General features: G+C 34.0%; 1 protein-coding gene across 1 annotated transcript; it reads left to right on the top strand.

Annotated features, from left to right (window-relative positions):
• Positions 1-13,395: 13,395 nt before the first annotated feature.
• Positions 13,396-22,473, top strand: LOC125055281. Its single transcript, XM_047657671.1, has 3 exons — positions 13,396-13,621; positions 21,264-21,452; positions 21,993-22,473. The coding sequence occupies exons 1-3, from the start codon at positions 13,507-13,509 to the stop codon at positions 22,124-22,126; spliced, it is 438 nt and encodes a 145-aa protein (XP_047513627.1). The 5' UTR covers positions 13,396-13,506; the 3' UTR covers positions 22,127-22,473.
• Positions 22,474-22,734: the final 261 nt, after the last annotated feature.

The following is a 22,734-nucleotide window of genomic DNA, read 5'->3' as shown; positions in this document are numbered from 1 at the left end:
ATAACTTTAAACCCGGTTAAAAATTGTTTTATTGGCCTATAATGCTCGAAAGATGTCGTAGAAACAATAAATATATCTGACGTAATATTTTTTTATACGTCTCGAACGCGCTCAAACGTGTCCATGCCTGTCCATGCGATAAACCCGTGACCTAGACTTGTTTGTGTAAAAGTGGACACGCTCAATGATTTAAAGGTTCAATGAGACAATGATGTCTGATGAACAACTATCTAAATTTTATTCACAAAGCCCCCGCCCCACGGGCGGGAAAATTGATGGTTAAGGGGGGCGTTTCGAAAATGTATTATTTTTTAAAATACGTATATGTAATTTCAGATTTTCATTACATGTTTTAAAATCTAATATACTGACTTTTCGTTAACAGTTTCCAAGTAATTTCTTCCTTTAAGTTTCTTAAATTATTTTCTAAATTTTATTTCTGAGCAATTTTAGATATAATATATTATAATATAAAAGTTATGTATGTTCCATTGGGTCAGAAGAATTTAAGGAAGGCTAAGGTGGGGCATGACACATAATAGATTGGGAAGCACTAAACTAAAAGTAAAATAAAATTCTCTAAAATTTATTAAATTATTACATTCCTTTGAAATAAATCTCCACGCCTAGGTTTTATACTTGTAATGGAATTATACAGACTGTATAACAGGGTAATAATCTTGTGACATTTGTATCGGGATGTGAGCTGTATGACGTCATCGACGGTCACTTTCACTGACGTGACTCATTGTGGTCCGTAGAAACGAGGGAAATAAGCTAGGCTTAAGCGTTTTTGAACAAAAAGTCTATTAATAATAATAATAATAATAGCCTTTATTTCCAAAACTTAACTATAATAGATTAGAACTTTCATTGATTTTGAATTGAAAAATTAACTTTTAACAATACGTAAAATACACTTTAACATTTAGGAATAATCATTTGCTTGTCAGGTTTTGGTTTGTCCACCGTTGGACATAGGCCTCCTCCATCCGTTTCCACTCGTGTCTGTCGTGGGCCAGGCGCGGCCAGGTGACCCCGGCGACGGCGGTGATGTCATCCGCCCAGCGCCGGCGCGGGCGCCCCTGTGACCGCGCCGGTCGCGCGGGTACCAGTGCAGCATTCTCTCGCTCCATCGGTTGTCGCACTTTCTTGCTGTGTGCCCCGCCCAACGCCATTTCAGGCGGCACACCATTTTAGCTGCATCTATTATTTTTGTTTTCTTTCGTACTGTTGTACATTGAATTCTGTCCCTAAGATTCAAGCCTAACATGCTCCTTTCGGCTGATCGTTGAAATGTTTGGATTTTCTTTAAAAGTCTATTAGGTGACTATAATCACAAACTCAAAATATCTTTATTCATATAGGTAACAAAGTACACTTATGAACGTCAACAGAAAAGAAGTCAAATTGATTTTAAATTTACATTTACTACCAATTCGCAAGTCAAGGGCGTAAAGCGGGCAAGAAGAACTGGCAATAAACTCTCCACCACTCTTTTTGAAGGTTTTTTGTGTTTTACAATGTTTTTAAGAAGCTGCAACCATTACACCACTACAGCCAGTTCTTCTCATCCGTTCTACGCCCTTGATTTGAGAACTGGCAGAAATGTAAAATTAGAAGCATTTAATGTCTATTTCTTTTTTGACCTTCATAAGTGTACATTGTGTTACCTATATGAAAAAAACATTTTGAATTGATTTCTTTTAAACGCGATCCGCGTCGCTTATGTGTGACAGGTTTTAATGACCACAAAGTACAGACGTCATGTCTGCGACTCTTGGGCAACTTAAAACTCATTCGTTTGCAACACAATCTGCCTTAACTTATCTAACTTTAACAGATTAAAAATATATGTTTTTCCAACACACAAATATGTACAATATTCTTCACCTATATAGTAATAATAATAAATAAAAGTTAAGTCCCTGTGGCAGTGTGACAAGTATTCTTTTTTTTAATGAAATTAAATTAACGTAACGTAATCAATTTAATAAGCGTACGCAGATAATACATATTATGGAAGAGAAATATAAACAAGCGAGATGTGTTATAAAATAATCATATTTTCATGTAAATGGTAGAACCGGCGTCAACAGTATTGGCCTAGTGGCTTCAGCGTACGACTCTCATCCCTGAGGTCGTAAGTTCGATCCCCGGCTGTGCACCAATGGACTTTTTATGTGCGCATTTAACACTACGGTACGGTTAAAGAAGACATCGTGAGGAAACCGGAATGCCTAAGACCCATAAAGGCGACTGCGTGTCGTGTGCACAGGAGGCTGATCACCTACTTGCCTATTAGATTGACAAATGACCATTAAACAGATTCATAAATCTGAGGCCCAGGCTTAAAAGGTTGTAGCGCCACTGATTTAAATATTATATATTATAGTGGTTTTAAAAATTAAACTAGATAAAAGCTGATAGATTTAATTTGTATGTTATTGTTTATATAAACGACCCTGAAAACAACCAAATCTCTCTACAAAGTTAATTTTTCTAAAATAACCTTCTGTCATATTTCAGAACTTCCTTAATGTGTTACATTGAAACGCATTATATTTTTAATTGCCACATAATTAATTTTATCTTCGCACATCTATATTATGTGTTTAATGTATGACCAATTCCAGAAAGTAATACTAGGTATTGAATAACAGTATTATAGCATACGTAGCAGAATACTTGTACCTCGGTCAGACAATATTTATGACCGATGCCTCAATGAAGGAAATCGACACAAGAAGAGCAAAACCATGGAAGAGCGTTTGGGCGCTTCAAGAAGTCACGAAAAATAAGAAAACGAGCATGGTAATTAAAGAAAGCTCTTCAATACTTGCGTACTACCTTTACTTACATATGGATCTCAAACTAGGGCGCCCACTAAAGAAGCATACAAAGCTACATGTGTGTCGAAGATAGATGGAACGATGTATGATAGGGAAGAAAAGAAAACTAAAGCGGAAATGGGAGGGGCACAAGGCAAAAGCAACAGTAAAGGAGCAAAACAGTACTAAACTGCTACCCAAGGTACAGCAAACGAAAAAGAGAGAGGAAACATAGAAGGTGGATGGACCAAATTAAAGAAACAGCAGGTGTAATCGCGTATAGGCTGTTTAATTAATTTACGCCGTGCTCAACGCCATCGCACGCCGCACTCTTGTTCTTCCATCAATGTTCCAGCCATTTTGGAGCCAACAGGCATCGCTAGAGACGATGACAAGCGTCAACATGGGATGATCGCTGATGATGGAATGGTTTTATCTCTTGGTGGACGAGACGGGCTTCGGTATGGGATTCTACTTGTACACACGTTAGCCCCGTAACTCCCTCGAACAAGCACAAAAGCAGGCGCGCCCGTAAAGAATGCGGAAAATGAAACGGCTCATGTATAAGAGTCTTTCCTCCAACTCACTCTTTCCTCCGAGTATATTTCAAAGGGAATAGAATCGCCCTTTGGAGTAGACTCGTTAGTGCACAGGTACAGTGCAATTAAAGATTTAAATTGGCTGGTAGATAGTACTGGTGTCCCCAGAGTTGTTGTTTCCACGCTCAACAAATAAGTATCGCAATACGAAGAAATGCTGCCAGCATTAAAGGTATACTCCCACGGGGACCAAAGTTTTAAATTTGTTTTAATTTTCTTTTTATCAATTATTATTATTTATTAGTTAAGAATATTATTGTAAATACTGTATATTTGTGTGTTGTAAATAAATATAATATTTATCTGGTTTTGAGTTAAATATACAAAATGTGAAATCAAATTACAATGCGTGTCGCTCGCCATCTGTTGTATTTACCCGTTTGACAGCGTGTTACGCTTCGATCGTCAATATTATGCAATTTCGCGGCTTTTTCCGATCCACTGCGTACAGAGATATACAACGTTTCTTGTCTGTGCACCGAGAAATGTTGTCAAGAAACAGTTTTAGTTTTAAGGGATGGATTATAGTTTGCTCTGTAAATTTTCGGTTCGGTTAGTTTTAATAATAAATAATAATATGCGAGAAATAGGACAGATTTAAAATATTAGTGTCGAAAATTAATACAAATATAAAAAAAAAAAATTCCTCGATAATAAAAACACGTGGAATTTTAATTTACAATTCGTCATTTCAATAAATTATTTTGCATAAAATATAAAATACTAATATTTCATAAATTCCCTTTACGAAATTTTTATTTTAAAAATAGAATTGTTTGTAGAATTAAACACTTTTTCGCCAAATGTCTATCCACCCTGAAGTACGCTCAATCATGAATGATGCTATCATTATACAATATTTATGTTTCGCTATTTCGTTGGAGCATCCTGTATGGAAATAAATATTGTTCAGGGAACAAAGTTAAAGTTTCAAGAACATGATAATGTGCACCACCAGCCCTGCGATTCTGTAACTCACTTCACGAACTCACACAGCGGTTTTCGCATCGGCGGTCTCTCTCAAATCAGTCGTGAAGCAGTCATTTTATGATTTGGCATTCTGAAAAGGTGGGAGCTTGAACTTTATTGTTTATAAGAATGCCAAATCATAAAATGACTGCTTCACGACTGATTTGAGAGAGACCGCCGATGCGAAAACCGCTGTGTGAGTTCGTGAAGTGAGTTACAGAATCGCAGGGCAGGTACAACAACGACAGGTGGTCGTATCACTTCGACGTCCGACGTTCCACAACTGAGTCGAAACTTCAAGAAAAGAGCGTATCAATTCTTATAAGGTTGGCAACGCAGTCGCGAGCCCTTTGGCATTGAGAGTGTCCATTGGCGGTATCACATAACATCAGATGAGCCTCATGCTCATTGTTCTAAAAAAAAGGGTTTGCTCAAAGACTGATGACATGGCCACGAAGCACAGGATTGAGAGACATTGCTATGACGGGGGAAAGATGGTTGGACCCAGCAATAGAGTAAATTCTGTAATTCCTTTTGTAAAAGGCTTTTACCATATAAATAAATATAACGTGAAAGTCTTGTGATGTGTATCTGTTTGTATTTTTTTTGAATTAAATAAAGCGTTTTATTACGTCACTCAGGTGCAGCATTGTAATGGTTCTCTTAACTCAAAATTAGAAGTAACTTTTTCGTTAATTAATCATTCAAATAAATTAACGTGTAATTACGAAACAAATGTTTAAATTATGTTAAGAATTCAGGAAGCTGAAATTGTATCTCATTTATATTTGTTAATTAATCATTAGATGTAGTTAAATGTCCGTGATAGTTATTTAACTATGCGTTGTATTGAATCAATGTAATTGCGGAAACATTAGTAGCTTACAAAATATTTGTAGGCTTCTGCTACCATCATGCTCCTCATCAGATCTCCAATCCATGTCTCCATTATTCTTATATATAAAATATCTTATAGTAAAAGTCAATGAAAATTCTTGGCAACAAATAAAGAAGTCTGTAATAAGTTTAGTCTTTGGTAAAACCAAACGAATGATGTTGCGGATAAAAGTTAGCAATAAAGCACCGTTTGTTAATATTGTTATACCGTGGGTACATGACCAAATTAACATGATGAATTAATATTAGGGTTCAACAAGGTAGGAGTCTCGGACCGCAATTCTTTACAAATTTAACCTATAGTTAAAATTTACAGATTTAAGTTAAATTGGTACGTATTACATGTTTCTCTAGTGGTCTTACAAACCCATTATGTATCCCCTAGTTATCAGCCTTCTATGCATCATGTTTTAGGTGGGGCAAGTGTACACAACTTTATTTTTTAAATGGTTTACACTTTATATCTATTGTATTGTTTAGTACTATTTTATAAATATAATTACAATGTTACTGATTTTTTTTATGTATAAAGATTTTGTAAAAAGACATAGACAAATAAATGTATTTAAGCAAATGATCCGACACATCCCTCTTCCATGCGAATATCACATTTACAATTACCAAATTAAAATCACAAAAGAATAATAACAATGACATTCACTGAACTCTAAACAATGTATTTTATCATTAAAATCTCGCAGCTTCCCGTGACCTCAAATGCTTAATTTAGTCACGAATTCAGATGTATACAATCTCCTCATATATTCATTCACCGAATACATTTACCAAAATAAATGTATGTATTTTAGTATGTTTGATAGATAGTAGTAAAAGTATGGACTCAATTTCAGCACTTAGTCGCTTATTTGGTCAGTTGTGCATAAAATTATACAAGAAAATATGAGATCACAAATTTTACACACATACACATCAATTACATTAGAACATAAACAAGCTAGCAAGGGAAAAAATTAAACAAGCCACCACAAAAACAATTATAACTAAAACTAAATAGAAACTTAAACCTCATTAAAAGGATGATAAACAAAGTTACGGTAAGTTGGAAGATTGTTGTAAAATATATCAATATTTTCATCAATGTTAGTAATTAAGTTGTAAGAGCGAGATAAATCACTAAGAGTAGCAGCTATTAAGCCAGCCTAGCTCCTTCCAGAAGCTCAAAAGTCTTGGGCACTTCGCAGACTTCACGGAGGGATCTCACTGCTCCGAGAATTTCTCTTTGTTGGGAAGCTACAGCCACGCAATCCAGGAGTACGTGGGTTGTTTGATCGACCATTTCAATTTTCCTTAGATTTATCGCAAAATGTCGTATTTTTAATTTGCTCCCCACTTGGGAATGATAAGAATGATGAATACTCATAATCTGCAGTTGGATATCATGGGACGAATGTCTGATGCGACCGGAGCAGCACGCTTAAGAGGCACGAGGTTGTTCCAAAACCGCTGCCTAATTTAGGACTACCGAAATTGCATCTTTCAGCCTTACATTATACCTGTGAAGTCTCTATGAGGCTTGGAGTACTACTACTACAGATTTGCAGTTGGATATGTTATTTAATATAAGAAATAATAGTCCTTTAGCACGCTTTGGAGTAGACTCTTTGGCCGTGGGGTTCAAATGCACAGGCGTTATTTAAAAAGATTTTAAGAGCTGGTGCCTCGCTCAACAAATAAGTATCCCACGAGAATGTAAGTGCGTGCTCCTATTTCACCATGCCTTCTGCTGATAGAGGACAAATCTTTGTTTTTAATTTATGGTATTATTATTAATTACTTAAAATATCACATGGGACATGGTGTAATGGTTGCAGGTCCTTACAAACATTTTGTAAAACAAAAAAATGGCGATTAAAAAGAGTGGCCGAGAGTTTATTGCCAGTTCTTCTCTCCCTTTCTAAGCCTTTGATTTGAGAACTGGCAGTAAATGTAAAATTAGAAGCATTAATATGTATTTCTTTACTGACAAGTCATAAGTGTACATTATGTTACCTATGTGATTAAATGATTTTTTTATTTATTTAATACAGAGAGGATATCTAATTGAATAAACGACAAAGAATGTTAAATTTTCTAGGTCAAGCTGGAAGGATGTTTGCACTTTATTTCGACAATGAAGTTTTTTGTTCATTGCGTTAAATGTATCAATGCTAAGCCAAGGGTACACGAGAATGTAAACAAGGGCTTGCTGTTATTATGACCTTTTGGTTGGATTATTACGTCAGGAAGTAATAGTTAGCGTTGTTGCCTGATGGAAAATTTCATTACGTATTTTTTTATTTCATTTTTTTTTACTTTTTATGTTAGTTTCATTATATATAGATTCCCCATGTTAGTTAGCAATAGATTCCCACTGAAAACGAAATGCATTTTGGAGGATTTCTACAAATAATGAATACGTTTATGTACTATTAATTTTGAGAGCTTTACAATACAAGTCTTCGGTACAGCATGTTTTATACAAACGCAAAACGCTGGCATTTTTTATGGAACAGGGGGCAAAAGGGCAGGAGGCTCACTGGATGTTAAGTTAGAGTAGACACTCTCAATGCCGGATCGCGAATCCGTTGCCGGCTTTTAAAGAATTGGTGCGCTCTTTACTTGAAATTATTTTTAGTCGAATTGGTTCTGAAACACTTCAGTGGGCAGCTAGTCCACATAGTGGTGGTGCGCGGTATATATATGCGAAAATCGTTTATCAAAACCTAAAATTAACAATCAAATATTCAGTATTTACACCTTACTTAAGGTGCATAGTATTAATAAAAATAATTAAAAATAAATTAATTGTTAATGAATTTTTCATTGATTATTTTTTAGACGAGTAGGTTAACCTAACACATTCTAGATTGTAAATTAAACCATTGTTTATTTAATTGCAATCATTTACATTGTTCTACGTGCTTATTAATTATAATAAATTAACCCAATGGATCAAACTGTCAGCTATTTAAAATTTTTAACAGACAAAATCAAATAGATAGAGAAAAATATTTTTTTTACAGTTTATGTTTGGACAAATTTCAACTTATAATATATTAAGTGATTTTTATAAAATTACCAGAATACATTTTTAAAATATACACTCACAGTATATTAACCCCCCCCCCCCCATACGCTTCACAAGTCACAAATAGGTCGCTCTCCAGCGAAGACTCGAGAAAACTATTAAAGTGTGAGAGTAAGCGGGGAATACGACCTTGTTGACGCTGGCCAGTGCGAGTCGAATACAGAGCAAAAAGCTTGTTTATTGTGATAATAGTTCGAACGTACTGTACGTTCATAATCTCTCCCAACAAGTAACGCTTTCCGTTTCGTTGATATGTTCTTATTATGCTTAAACGAAATTTGATCAATGCTAAATCCATATGCAGTTTTTCTAAGACATACCCTCAAATCCTTAGATCAAGAACTTCGTGTAGAAAAGGTAAGGAAAGAAGTGGTAACTTCTTCTATATAAGGTTCTTCTTTTGTACCCTTCAATAATTATTACCCTATAATACTTTTCACTAGGGGACCATGTGACGCACCTAGTTTCGAGAAACATAAAGAACATAAGTTATTAAAGCATGATTTTGCTGATAGTACCAATTTCAAATTGAAAGGATTCATTGCGCAAGAGTTGAAAGCTTATAGAGCATCATTGACAATGTAAAGTTTAAGAGAAAGGGATCTTATTACATAATTTAATGTACATACATCCAACAGTTGGGGTAGGTGGTGGGGAGGCCCTATTAGGAAATGATCCAGAAGAAGACCGCTCAGAAGGTGGCCGGATGACAATATCAGAACGGCTGGCTCGATCTGCAGCTTGCCCATGACAGAGATACCTGGAGATCCTTGGAGGAGGACCTGCAGTGTTTGCAAATTAACTAGAAAATAGATAATACTTAGTACAGATAAAATTTAGTGTAATTTGTTATCTATAAAAAAATTATAATAGGATTATGTTTATTATAATATATCCTACAGGTCGGTGTTCGATTCTCGAGTCTTTATATACTTACTTTTATACATGTCGTTATATATACGATAAGTCATTATTTAGTTTATTTTTTTTGTGTCTCAAGTGCTTTAATACATATTAGAAACTAAGTCTTCGGCCGTCTCTCCGTTTTCCTGTTAGCCATAAACTCAAAAACTACTTCACAAATTTTTATGTGAACTTTCACGACCTCTGGGATGAGAGTCGCACGCTGAAGCCACTAGGCCACACAAATGATTATGAAACAGATACAGTAATCTGAGGCCCAGGCCTAAAAAGGTAGCGGCACTGAATTATTTTATTCACAAGGATGGTTTAGGTTATATGTGATACACTCATTACAAACTTAAAAATAATTACTTAAATAAATTTTCATATAGAAACGATACAATTGGTTTTTTATAAATACATATTAAGCGTACATTTAAGCATAAGTTATGAAAGCTTATCTGTGAATCAATGACGTACTAAGAGAAAGGACTTTATTATAAGCAGTACGGTCAGGAAGTTAATATTATTGAAATGAATCACATTAGGAATATGAACCGTTTTTAATGTTAAATAGCAAACTATTTACAGCCACAGCTGTTTTTTTCCGACGGTTATGTGTTTTTAATTTTTAATACAACTGGTTTCTACCAGTTGTATTAAAAATTAAAAACACTAGTTGTAAGTGCGTAGGTTCACTAGATGTAAGTGCGTGCTCCTATTTCACCATACCTCCTGCTGATAGAGGACTCATCTTTGTTTTTTGTTTTGTTTGCTTTTCAAAAAACTTGGCGATTAAAAAGAGTGGCGGAGAGTTTATTGCCAGTTCTTCTCTTTCGTTCTACGCCCTTAATTTGAGAACTGGCAGTAAATGTAAAATTAAAAGCATATCATATATAAATATATATATATTTTTTGACGTTCATAAGTGTAGGTACATTGTGGTACCTATATGAATAAATGATTTTGACTTTGACTTTGTCAAGTGATTCCGTATACACTCACACCGAAGGCTCGCAAGTACTTTGTCGGTCTTGAATCGTAATGTAAATTTAGACATAGGTATTTAGTCTTTATAAATGATGCCTTGCTTATAAGAAACAACATTTTATTATATTTTATTTATAGCTACAAAAAAAGTACTGATTCATTTCTTTCTGTTAACCCTACCCTGTGATATAAAGAGCTAGCCAAAAAAATATTTATAACGTTAAGAGAGTTCCTGAGACAGTGATGTAATAAAATTAGTTCATAAAATCGTTACAAATCCTCTTATGTATCATAGATAGAAACCAAACCACACCAAATGAACAATAAGAAAGAACAGTCCACACTTGGCCATAAGCCTACCACTGAAAATTTAATTTTTTATCTATGCTGACGCTTTCGTGAAAGTACATTCGCGCGCAATTTGTCATGTCATACATAATATATATAGCACTACTATGTTAATTGACGTCTTGGGTTATTAATTGTAGTGACAAGTGAGCTTTAACTCTCGAATTGAATAAATTAAAGACCACACAAATAATAAAAAAGTTAGGTAACATTTATTAGTTCTGCTGGCCTCGTCTAAGTGGATTTCGTGTTTGACGTTTGGATCGCTTCAACGGAAACATTTTGTTTCTTAATTTACATAAAAACATAGTGAATTATATGTTTAAACCTTTTACAGGAATCATACTATAAATGCAAAGCCGTACAAATACGTTTGGCAGTTTTTGAGTATATCACGTTCATAAACGCGGCTGGGGGACTTTATTTTAAAATATTTATTTTTTCCGTAACATCCAACATTAATAAAATAAAACAATTAAACTAATTTATTTATTTAATCACAAATAATACATACACTTTCCTTACAGTACTAAACCAATAAGATATAGACAAAAATGGAATACTGGTATACCTATGCAAAAAACATCATTAATATATACCTAACTCTCGAATCTCTTTAACATGGAAACTATTTGGAGATTTGCGAATTGGAATAATATTGTCTCTTTATTATTTATTATGAGCGTGAATTACAATTAAATAATACTTAAACCAATGTTCGCTACCTATATACATTATATTACTAAGGTCGTAGGTTCGATTCCCGGCTGTGCACCAATGGACTCTCTGTATATATGTGCGCATTTAACAGCTCGAACGGTGAAGGAAAACATTGTGAGGAAACCGACTTGCCTTAGACCCAAAAAGTCAATGGCGTGTGTCAGGCACAAGAGGCTGATCCTTGCCTATTACATTGACAGATGATCTTGAAAAAAATCTAGAAATCTGAGGCCCAGACCTAAAAAGGTTGTCGGTATATAAAACTTCCGTTTATTACAATATTTTCGTAACTCGCATTAATTGCTTTGATATTTATAAAGCATTAAATATGTCGACTTAAGTTGTTTTCGTTCTAGTTTTATTTAAATGTCTTGCCGGAAATGAAAGATAATAAATTGATTTACCCATTCTACCCAGTTATGTATCCAACTTTGTTTGTCTTGGGTATAGTAGGATACAACCAGTTAGAGATAAGGACCTTACTATCTATATATATATATAATTCTTCTGCGAGTGTGTATGTCACTGAACTTCTCTCAAACGACTGGACCGATTTTGATGAAATTTTTTGTGTGTGTTCAAGGGGATCTGGGAATGGTTTAGATTCACAAATCAGCCAGCCAGATGGCGCTGCAGTCGGTACTTTCATACTTTGCTTTACTAATTGCTTGATATATCATGCAGGACAACGTCTGTCGGGTCCACTAGTCATATTATATTTTGTTAAGGTCCTTAGAGATAGAATATATTATAATAATTAAACGTTGGAGAGACAGGGACTGCGTGTGCCAACGCGCAGTGCCTCAAGCGCATACTCTTGAATATTATTGCATGTGAGACGGATATATTTAGTTGCACACTGGCTGAATTCACAAGAATTGCATTATTTATAATTAGTTATAAAGAGGTTAGGTTTTATATTATGTTTAAAGTTTAATTTTTATATTATTAAGTCTTCTATTGTATAAGTATTAAATTAAATTGGAAATAAGAAAATAAGAAAGATTGCAGTAATTACCCCCGAAATTTAATCTCATTATAGGATACATATATTGTAAATTTCGTAACATATAGTGAAAAATAAAAACTCTTTTGTTGTTGAAATATAATACATTGGTACCATCTAAGTTTCTTCGTGGTACGAACCTAGATGTCAGGGCGATGCCCCCATGGAACACTGTTCACAAGTTTTATATTGCATTAAGAATATACTGTTTTGAATTAAATTCTTTGCTTTAACAGTTGAAGAACAATCCTAACCAGAACCTCATCTGTGTATGTTGTTGTTGTAAAGAATTTGTATATTATACGTAATAAAATGTATACAGTATGCAAAGGAACAGGCTGTTGTTGCTGTCAACCAGTCCCAACCCCAGTGCATGAAGACTGGATCGAACCTGTGGGACAGTCTGCCCCAATTGCTGCACCAGCTGTTGGCACAGCTGCTGCTCAAGACAATCGCAATGCTCAGGTACAAGAAAAGTTGGGTACCACCACCGCGCCTATGGTCGCTGCGGCTACACGTGCAGCAATATTAAATAATTACAAGAATGTAGTAATTATGGACAGATCTGCATATTGTTGGAACTCGCGAGATATTTTGTCGTTTTTAGTGCTAAGCCTAATATTCTGAAACATATGAAACCATAAATTATGGCGGGGACTTTTTTTACTTCCCATTTATGTGACATGACTATTAAATACAAAATACGTGCTGATAGAAAGTGACGCTTAGGGACTCCAGGGTATTGTCAATTTCAACGGCATCCATTTGTAGAACTCTAAGTTACTTTCTTTTTACTTAAGATTAAATGATTAAGTAGGAAGAGTAATCAAGAGAAATGTTGCAACTCTTTACAAAAATATACACTTATATGTAATCGATTAGATAATAAACTTCTAGAAACATAAAAAATCATGTGTCATTCACACGATGCACGGATTTTGCAACAAAGCCAACCCTGAAACGTTATAAAATAAAAATAATACCTGCAAACCGCCATTTTGCTAACATTCACTCCCCTCTTGATAGTTCCGAATAAAACCCAGCGAAAGGTGTTCGCGCAACTCAGTCGCCCAACACGGAGCTGTCAGACGAAAAGCGCGCGTAAATTTGACATATCATTTTTTTTTTGACGTGTGGCGCTCGTAAGGTGTTAAAATGAAGTACTTTGTTGTTTTGGCTGTTTTCGCCTTGGCTTTTGCCGCTGAAGAGAAGAAAGAAGACGATGATTCAAAGACTTTCAAACGGCTGATCCCTGCTGATGTTTTGAGAGGTTCGTTCTTTATATAATTACAATACTAATACACAGATTAATTTAATTTGAGTTTAATGTTATTTTATTTGTTGAATTGAAAGTGAAAGTAAAATATCAAATATCGTGCTCCGAAAAGTTCATTGTCAAAGATAAGCTTTTTATAGGCACAATAAAACAAGCTTTTTTTAATGACATTAATTAATTTGATAGCAATAAAAGTTGTCTTTTTTTTTACTTTGCACGTAGGTAGTATTTTTACAATTAGTTTTTAATAAAAATATTTAAGCCTAAACAAAAGGAAACACTACTTTACGGCCTTATTGTTAACCAAGCACCTTCCAGACAAATTTAGGCTTAAGACTCAGAAACGAGAGTATGACTCCTGTGATGTCAAAATAAATTTTTGACGTACGGGCGTTAGAATTAGCGCTAAGTTTCGTTTCTGATCTTTCTGGAAAGAAAATGAAAGTGTCAACGAAACTATATAAAATCAAACTCTATGATATAGTCAACCCACTTGAAACAATTAAGTGATAGAGAAATCTCGTTAATGATAATTAGTCTCTTGCGTGATACAATTGCCGTAATTAATTTTGTAATAGACCATTTTAGCTCGTTACTTCTATTATTTGCATATTGCATACATTTCCGTGATTTTTTTATCCGGTGATTGTTCGCTGTTTTTAACAGACTACAAATTTATGTTGATGCATTTTCTGGCTTAAATTCGTCAAAAAATATGTAATAGTCTGTACTTAAAATTGCATAACACTGTTATATCAACGATTAAAAGTAAGTTTGGTTTGTGAACTAGATTTAATCCTGTTCACCAAACCAGTGTTACCAGTTATGTAAGTATAAAATTATCGATGTATTATGTATGGAGTTAAATTTAAACGGAAACCTTTTTAAATCTGTTCAAATTTAGTTTAATTTATATCGAATTTTATTTTACGAACCGAATTAATTTTAATTTTGCTAGAAATCGAACCCAGGAGCTGCTTTACTGTTATAATTCAAGTTTAAATGATAAAGTTTGTTTAAACATCATTAAAAGTTTCACCTTTAATTTGACATATAATATAAACTAAATGATAAAGGAAAAAAACGTTACAATTGAATAAATAAATAAACAAAAAGGTTTTATGTAGCACTCATTCCAATTATTAGACCTTGACTCTGGCCAAAAATAAAAAAACAAATAAAAACATGAGAAAAAAACTTAAACTGTTTGAAAAAATTCTTAATTTAAAATTTAGACAGAATCAAGCCTACTCGATGCTTTGTCCAGAAACAGAAGTGGTAACGCTCTTTTTTTAAATCTACCACAGTTTAATAGAAATTATAATAATGTGCCTGTGGTGTAAACTTAGGCTATATAAATGTCTAAATACTATCATCATTTCTCTATGTGTATAGATATTATATGAAAAATAATTCGTATTAGTTCATTAAAATTGCGTCTGTACGATAAGATAAAAGTAATAGAACTCAACACATTCCTTGTCAATTAACCAATAATAATTAGAATAAGCTTATTCGGAGTGTTATAGGAAAAAAGTTATCTAAAAAAATAGACACAAAAATATCAATACTGTTATGTAATTGCTTAAGAATAACACCTTGACACTGACTCATTCAAACCACAAATCGTCAAGACCACGAACAAATAAAACGATTACAAATTCTTACATCTTTGCGGGTTACACGTAACAATTATACTTGAACTGGCTGACTAACTCGACAGCAGCCCTGCGATTCTGTAACTCACTTTTCGAACTCACACAGTGGTTTTCGTACCGGCGGTCGCTATCAGTCGTGAAGCAGTCATTTTATGATTTGGCATTCTGAAAAGGTGGGAGCTTGTAGTTTATTGTTTATCAGAATGACAAATCATAAAATGACTGCTTCACGACTGATTTCAGAGCGACCACCGATGCGAAAACCGCTGTGTGAGTTCGAAAAGTGAGTTACAGAATCGCAAGGCTGAACTCTGAAATTCTTCCGAAAAATGTTCCATATGTTGGTATGTAGCTACTAAATAGTACAATCATATTAAGGCGAAACACGGTTGCTACGTGCAATTTGACGGTCTTCGTTTTTATAAGGCTAACTTTCTATTATAAGATTGCTTTTACTGATATAAATTACCGACACAAAGTAACTTTGGATCCGTATCGGTCAATCTTTATTGCGCTTCTGTGCTTAAGAGATCCGATTTCCATTTCCGTCGGATTTTGGTTTTTGGCTTCGTAAACAAAAACAAAACATATCAGACAGGAACAGAGGGCTCGTAATTGCGTTGAACCTTTTACGTAATGGTACGCTCTTTACGTAAAGGACCGTAAGAATTTGTTCGGAAACTTAAATGCGCAGCTAAAGGTGGTGGTGCGCTGCAAAAAGTGACTTAAAAGTCTCATAGAGAATTATAATGCATAAAACATTAATAACAATGGAAGGGACCATCCGGGAAAAGAGTGGGCAAGCCAAAAAGAAGGTGAAAAAAAATAGCAGGAAAAGACTGGCAGACTATTGGCAAAGATAGTCATCTGAAAGGGTTGGAGAAGGCCTATACCCAAGTGAGATCCATATCCACAGGCGACTTACATTTTACTACAAATATTTAGCTATAACAAACAACTTTTAAAATGGAAATTAAAAAATAAAGGCTCTAAAAAACAATACAAATTTAATCACACATATGTCAAAATCCAATACATTATTGTGAGGTTGCGTTCCGTCTCTAAATTACGCCAAAAAGTAACTGAACCAAATTCTGTTCATACATTCATTCAACGTATGTTTCGTAATCGGATGTTGCAAGCGTGATGGGTTACCGCTTGGGAAATTATATTGCATTGTTGATTTTTATTCTGTTACTGTAAATGGGAACAGAAATGTAATAGAGTCATTAAAAGCTTGCGTAGTTTTTAATGTAGTTTGAAAAATTAATAAACACTTAGTTTTAACTATGAGTTTGGATATTATGGATAGAGTATTTACTGTGACTAACTACCAGGCCTAATTGAAGTAAATAAAGTTTATTAGTAATCATAATAATCAAATATACAGTATTTACAATTTTCTTAATCTACATAGTAATAATAAAAATTATTAATATTAATAAAAAGAAAATTAAAACAACTTTAAAAAGTTTGGTGAAGGGCAGTGTACCTTTAACACTGGCAGCATTTCCTCGCTGTATTGCGATACTTATTCTTCACGTTAAGTAAGTAAAGTCACTTTGTAGGAAAGGGGATATTTGAGACACCCCTATTGCTCAGCTTCTCCACAGATCTGAAAAAAACTAGAAAATGATAATCGAAAATTGATAAATAGAAAACTAAAATAAACGTTAACTTACCTGTTTTTACCTGGCTGGTATCACCTGTACCTGACATCATTTTCTCGCGATACTAATCGAACGAGAAAAGCACCAGCAAACCGAAATATCAATTTTAGTTTATTTCCTTGAGAAATTATTAATTAATATCACAATATAGTGTTTAACTTGTAAAATCTAATTACACTGAAGTTGTTAAGCTTAAAATATGCTTATTTTGATTGACGTAAAACTGTGATCGGACGCTTAAAAGAGAACAATTAAATTATACTTGTTAATTGACATAATTGCATTCACAAAGCGTTGATATTTGTCATGCTTCCTGGTGTCCTTTACAGTAAAAGGTATATGATTGAGTCACAATCTACTTGATAACCTCGTGTTATTCTAGATGCTGATTTAATGAAAGTATTATAACAATGAGTATACAAATTTCCGATACGAATTGACTTATGTTTTCGTAATAGAGTAGTTATTTGTCACAAACTTATTTCTTTTTGAATACTGCTAGTAATAAATAAGAATTGGATATAAGTTTTAAAATATTAATTTTGACTGTACTGTTTCCTGTTCTGATTTTAAAATTTTGCAATATCGTTTCTAATAGAAATTCCACTGTATTTGTGATAATTCACCTTGATACATTTTTTCGAGTTGTTTCCACTGTATGTGCATCCTGTTACACCTTGTTGAGAGGTGCAACGTTTTATTTGTTATTAATCTTTATCTTTACTTTAATATGTGATAAGGAGTATAATGTGAAATAAGAACCTGTAAAGGTTGGCAATTTAAAAGAGTGACGGAGAGAGTGCCAGTTTTTCTCGTCTGTTCGTACCTTGGTTTCACTACTAGCACAAAAATCTTTATTACACATAAAATCGGGTACCACACTAGGATTCCCTATCGTGGGCAGCTAGTTTCTTCCATTTGACATATTAATGATTTAAGGTAGGGGAGCGAGGGGCTAGTTGTAACAATTTTAACAAATAATTGAATATCATGAAGTGTATTGGCTAAATTATTACCAAATAAACTTTGATCGATACTCTAACTATTAATCTATGAAGTCGAATTGAAATATTATCAAATCGACAGCCAACTATCTCACAATTATGATTTTTTTGAAAAAAGGGAAGTGTTACAACTTACCCCGTGGTTGGGGCTAGTTGTAACATCTGTTGGGGCAAGTAGTAACAACAAAAAAAACAACAATATGACACCTTCAATCTTTATTTTTCGCAGATTTTTTAACTTTTCCTTTCCCCTTTCGCTTTTCTTTATCATCTTTTTTTGCTTTTTCTTCATCTTTTCTTCATATTTCACTCTCAAAGCTTCTTTTTCAGGTGTATCTGTCAGAATAGGAGACTTCCTTTTGTGTCTGCAAATTATATTTGTTTTTCGTGGTGGCGCCTTTGGTAATGGTCTAATCTTTCATTGGGAAAATTGATTTTGACCAGAGCAACTTGGAGTTGGTTTGTTCGCAGTTTCAATGTGGCGTATATTTTGTGGTGATGCGTTGTGGTGATATCCACTTCAGGAGCAGAATCTAATAAAAAGTTGTGGATGTTCAAGATTTAACGATAAATTCTCACTTTCATTTAGAACATTTTCTGATTGTTCTGTAGGATCTGGACGATCAGTAACATAAGAGGGCGTAAAGTCACTATCTTGGAAAATATAAACATTCAAAGACCAAATACCAGAAGCTTTAAATCCACTGATGATATTTGCAGGGTTCAAGGAAAGTGATAATGACTCCTTCACTACACTTCGGATGTCATAAATAGCCATCGTTTTTCCTGGATTGTTATACATCGATGCAGTTTGTACTCTGTTCACGTGGTTTTTAAAAGGGTCGTAGACTCCTACAACCATAGGTTGCAAATTGTGGGAGCAATGGGGGGAAACGATAACATTGTTTTCTTTGGCTTTTTCGACAACTGCAATATTCATACGTGAGCCATGATTATCGAGCAGTAACGGAACTGGCTCTTTCTTGGTAGGTTTCGCGTGTTTGATAAAATGATCTATAAAAATCAAGAATTATTTTTCAGTCATCCCACCCTGAAGAATTGCCAGCTCCAATGCAATCTTGAGGTCCACCGCGAATGAACATTTCTGAGTATTTAAGCCGGGGAAAAATAAACATCGGTCGTTAGTAACTTACAGCAATCTGGGGGCAAATTGTAACATGTTACAACAAGCCCCGAGGTTTTGTTACAACTAGCCCCTAGATATAGTTCTTAATATTTATCACGATAACTATTAAATCAACTTAGTAATTTCGAAAACTGTTACACATCATCATAAATAGTTATATTTTAGCATAAAATAAAATATATAAAACTTCAAAGCTACGAAAATAGTAAAACTAACCAAAAATTTACGTAAGTAAAATTATAGGTTACCTGTCAACAATAAAGCGTTTGCACACACCCACTCACTACGCCGTCTGGTGGGACCCTGGCTGTGGTAAAGTGGCGTGGCACGTTATAAGTTTAAGATTAGGTAAAAAAAAAAAGTGAATAAAATTCAAATTCCTATTGAAAAAGGTCTGTTACTATTTACCCCTGTTACAACAAGCCCCGCGCTCCCCTACTAGACGTAATACATTCTACATAACACTTACAATTTTATAATTAAACTACTGTTTTAGCATAGGTTGAGATTTTGTTTAAGATTTTTAGTGAATGTATTAAGTATCTTTCTACCTGTGAATAAATTACATTTTGATTAGATTTTGCATGTTACATACAAATCTCACATGTGTCAAATAAATTCTAAATTAACTTTCGAAGCTTGTGTTAAAGGCTTTTATTTATTCATTGATATTAAGTTTTCGAAGAAAAAATGTGAGCGTCAAAACAGTTTCAGTTTCGACTCACTTATAAATCAGTTTCACTTACAGTAAAAGCGATGTTACGTAAGTAAAGAAAGTGTTCTGAATAGCAATACAACTGCAATACGTACTGAATTTTCTATAGATCGATAAATTTTACAATAATATAAGCTGTTTTATACAAGAACAATCAAATTTTAACGCTCCAAATAAAATATAACAATACATTTTATACATGTTTGGGGGTTTCGAAACCGAGTCAAATAGAATCGAAATTTTTAACAGTGTTTGTTTATTCTAGTATTACAATGTTATCATATATATATATATATATACTCAGGTAGGTATAGGTACTTTGTGTATTGTGTATTTTCGCAATACCTAATATGTATATGTAGCACCGACAAAAAGTATTAAACGCAATCTCACTACGCAATATCTTATATGATTGCAATACATAAAGCAATTTAACTTGCTTTTATACTAATTTATATACGGAGTACAATAAATATAATGGAAAAAGAAATCTGAAGTCCAGACCAAATGTTGTAGCAAATTTGAGTCGTAATTTAATAATAATCCAATTAAGGCGAACGCGAGACCTACCTGTTTTGTAACATATGTGGACTCCAACCATTGTTGTACACAAAACCTGATACTGTGTAATTGGTCACTTACCTCCCACATTGTTCCGAGTAGGTCAGCGGCATTATGGTGGGTTATGTTTCAGATGATCCAATTACAACAGTCCAAAAAGATAAACAGAGAAACTTTATAACATCATTCGAACGGACTTTCGTTTCTCTTAGATCAGGATACATCTGATTTGTAAACTATAGAACTATAGAAACTATAGAGGGTTTACAACGATGCGTGTTTTATAAAACAACCTCTTAATGATCGACTCTGAGTGCGCCTCAGACTGCAGTAACAATTAAATATCTATATGACAGTTGACGTAACAGAGATTATGTTGATACGAAACTTAGCGAAAGTGAAAGCTTTTTGAGTGGGTTAGTAAAGACAAATATATCATGTCCATTTACATAATAAAAATAAACATTTATAATCTATATAAATATATATACTATTTAATAAAAATATTTAAATGTTTAAAAAATTAACATCCTTATGAATTATTGCGTATTAAACTAATATACTAAATCACTATATTATTGAAATGTGTCTTAAGTAATTGTTTGAACTTTGAATCTAGATCAGGGCCAACTTGTTAAGGTATGACTTAGAGCAGTACGGAAAATAGGCTTTTATACATAAAATAGGCTATTAATGATCTAATGGTCAAAGGTTATTTATACATATATTACAAGCAAGACCGATGTGGAACATTTAAAAGGTATAATATAGATATATTTGTAGTTAAATTAATAAATTTAATCTTAAACACTTCACGGCTCGTAATATCAGTTTTTTAAATGAATGTTAATAAATATTAATAAATAATGTTTTTTCAACAGATTTTCCCGGTCTCTGCTTCGCGTCAACTCGTTGCGCGACCGTCGAACCTGGTAACTCCTGGGACCTGGCTCCATTCTGTGGCCGCAGCAGCTGCGTCATCAGCGAAGACGAGCCCCCAAGGCTGTTGGAGCTTGTCGAGGACTGTGGACCTCTGCCATTGGCCAACCCCAAGTGCAAACTTGATACTGGTTCGTTTAAATTGAGTATTATATCCCAAAGAAAAAATCTATATAGATTTTTATTTAGACTCTTGGAGATTTCGAGAAAGGAAATAAAGTTTGAGAATTTGATAAACATTAACGAGACAAAAAAAAGTCAAAAGTATTTTTTTAGGCAAGTACTGAAACTCGGAACCCAGGTTCGATTACCGGCGAAACAATTATTGTTTTGGATACATGCGTGTGTGTTTTTTTTTTTATGATTGGACAATTCACACCAATTGACCTAGTCCCATGCTAAGCTGGTGAAGCTTGTGTTATGGGTACTAGGCAACGGATATACATACATATTATACATAGATAGATCTAACACATATAAATTTAAACACCCAAGACCTAAGCACAACACCAAATGCTCATCACATCGATGCTTGTCTCAGCCGGTGATCGAACCCGGGACCCATGGATTCGCAGTCAGGGCTACAACCACTAGACCAATGAGCCGTCTATTAATTAGTTATTATTATATAATTGTCAGTTTGGAACTGATTGAAATTTCTTCTTCCACAGAAAAAACAAACAAGACAGCTCCATTCCCCGGCTGTTGTCCACAATTCACCTGCGAGGATGGCGTCAAATTGGAGTACCCTGAACTCCCAACTCCTCCCCCAGAAGAAAAGAAGGACGAGAAAAAGAGTGCCTAAATTAACACTTAGATAAGAACGGGGCAAACATTTTTCGTAACGTTCGAAATTCGAAAATAAATAACAAATGACAAAAGCCCCCGCGTTAATACTGTCAACTGTCAATTCTGACATCCGTTCCTAATGCGTTTTCGAAACTTCAATTGAAAAAACTCTCCGCTTTCTAGTTTCTATGCACAATGAACAATTGAAATCCGGACACATCCTTTTCCTGTTCTTTCAGAAACATTAGTTTTATTTTTTAGAAGTTAATCGGCCTTTTTTTACTTGAATACCTGCCTGTTATAAGTGAATGTGATATTGATATTAATAGAAAAGTTATTCAATAAAAAATACAAAATTTCTAACACTGTGTTTTCTTTCCCTGAGAATTATCTCATTAACAAAATGACAATTATATTTTTGAAGTAATACTTCTTTAGGCGCGTTATGAAAAATTGATGGGAGTGAAATTTTACGACGCGCGCGCACCGTTACACAAAATTAACAGAATGAAGTTGCCCACGGAAGATGCTACGGCATTTGACATAATTTAAAAACAACATTCGAATAATCATAGAATTTATGTTACACGAATGTAAGAGAATAATAATAAATATTTATTTAAT

Source organism: Pieris napi, chromosome 13 (assembly GCF_905475465.1).
Source record: "Pieris napi chromosome 13, ilPieNapi1.2, whole genome shotgun sequence".
In the NCBI taxonomy this organism is placed as follows: Eukaryota; Metazoa; Arthropoda; class Insecta; order Lepidoptera; family Pieridae; genus Pieris; species Pieris napi.
The sequence above is the reverse complement of the archived record's forward strand: the minus strand, read 5'-3'. Positions and strand labels throughout refer to the sequence as shown.

Excerpts from the sequence above, each read along its gene's own strand:
- LOC125055281 (XM_047657671.1), top strand. The coding sequence starts at position 13,507 with ATGAAGTACTTTGTTGTTTTGGCTGTTTTCGCCTTGGCTTTTGCCGCT. Across the intron at positions 13,622-21,263 it reads CCCTGCTGATGTTTTGAGAG|ATTTTCCCGGTCTCTGCTTC; the intron begins GTTCGTTCTTTA and ends TTTTTTCAACAG. Across the intron at positions 21,453-21,992 it reads CAAGTGCAAACTTGATACTG|AAAAAACAAACAAGACAGCT; the intron begins GTTCGTTTAAAT and ends CTTCTTCCACAG.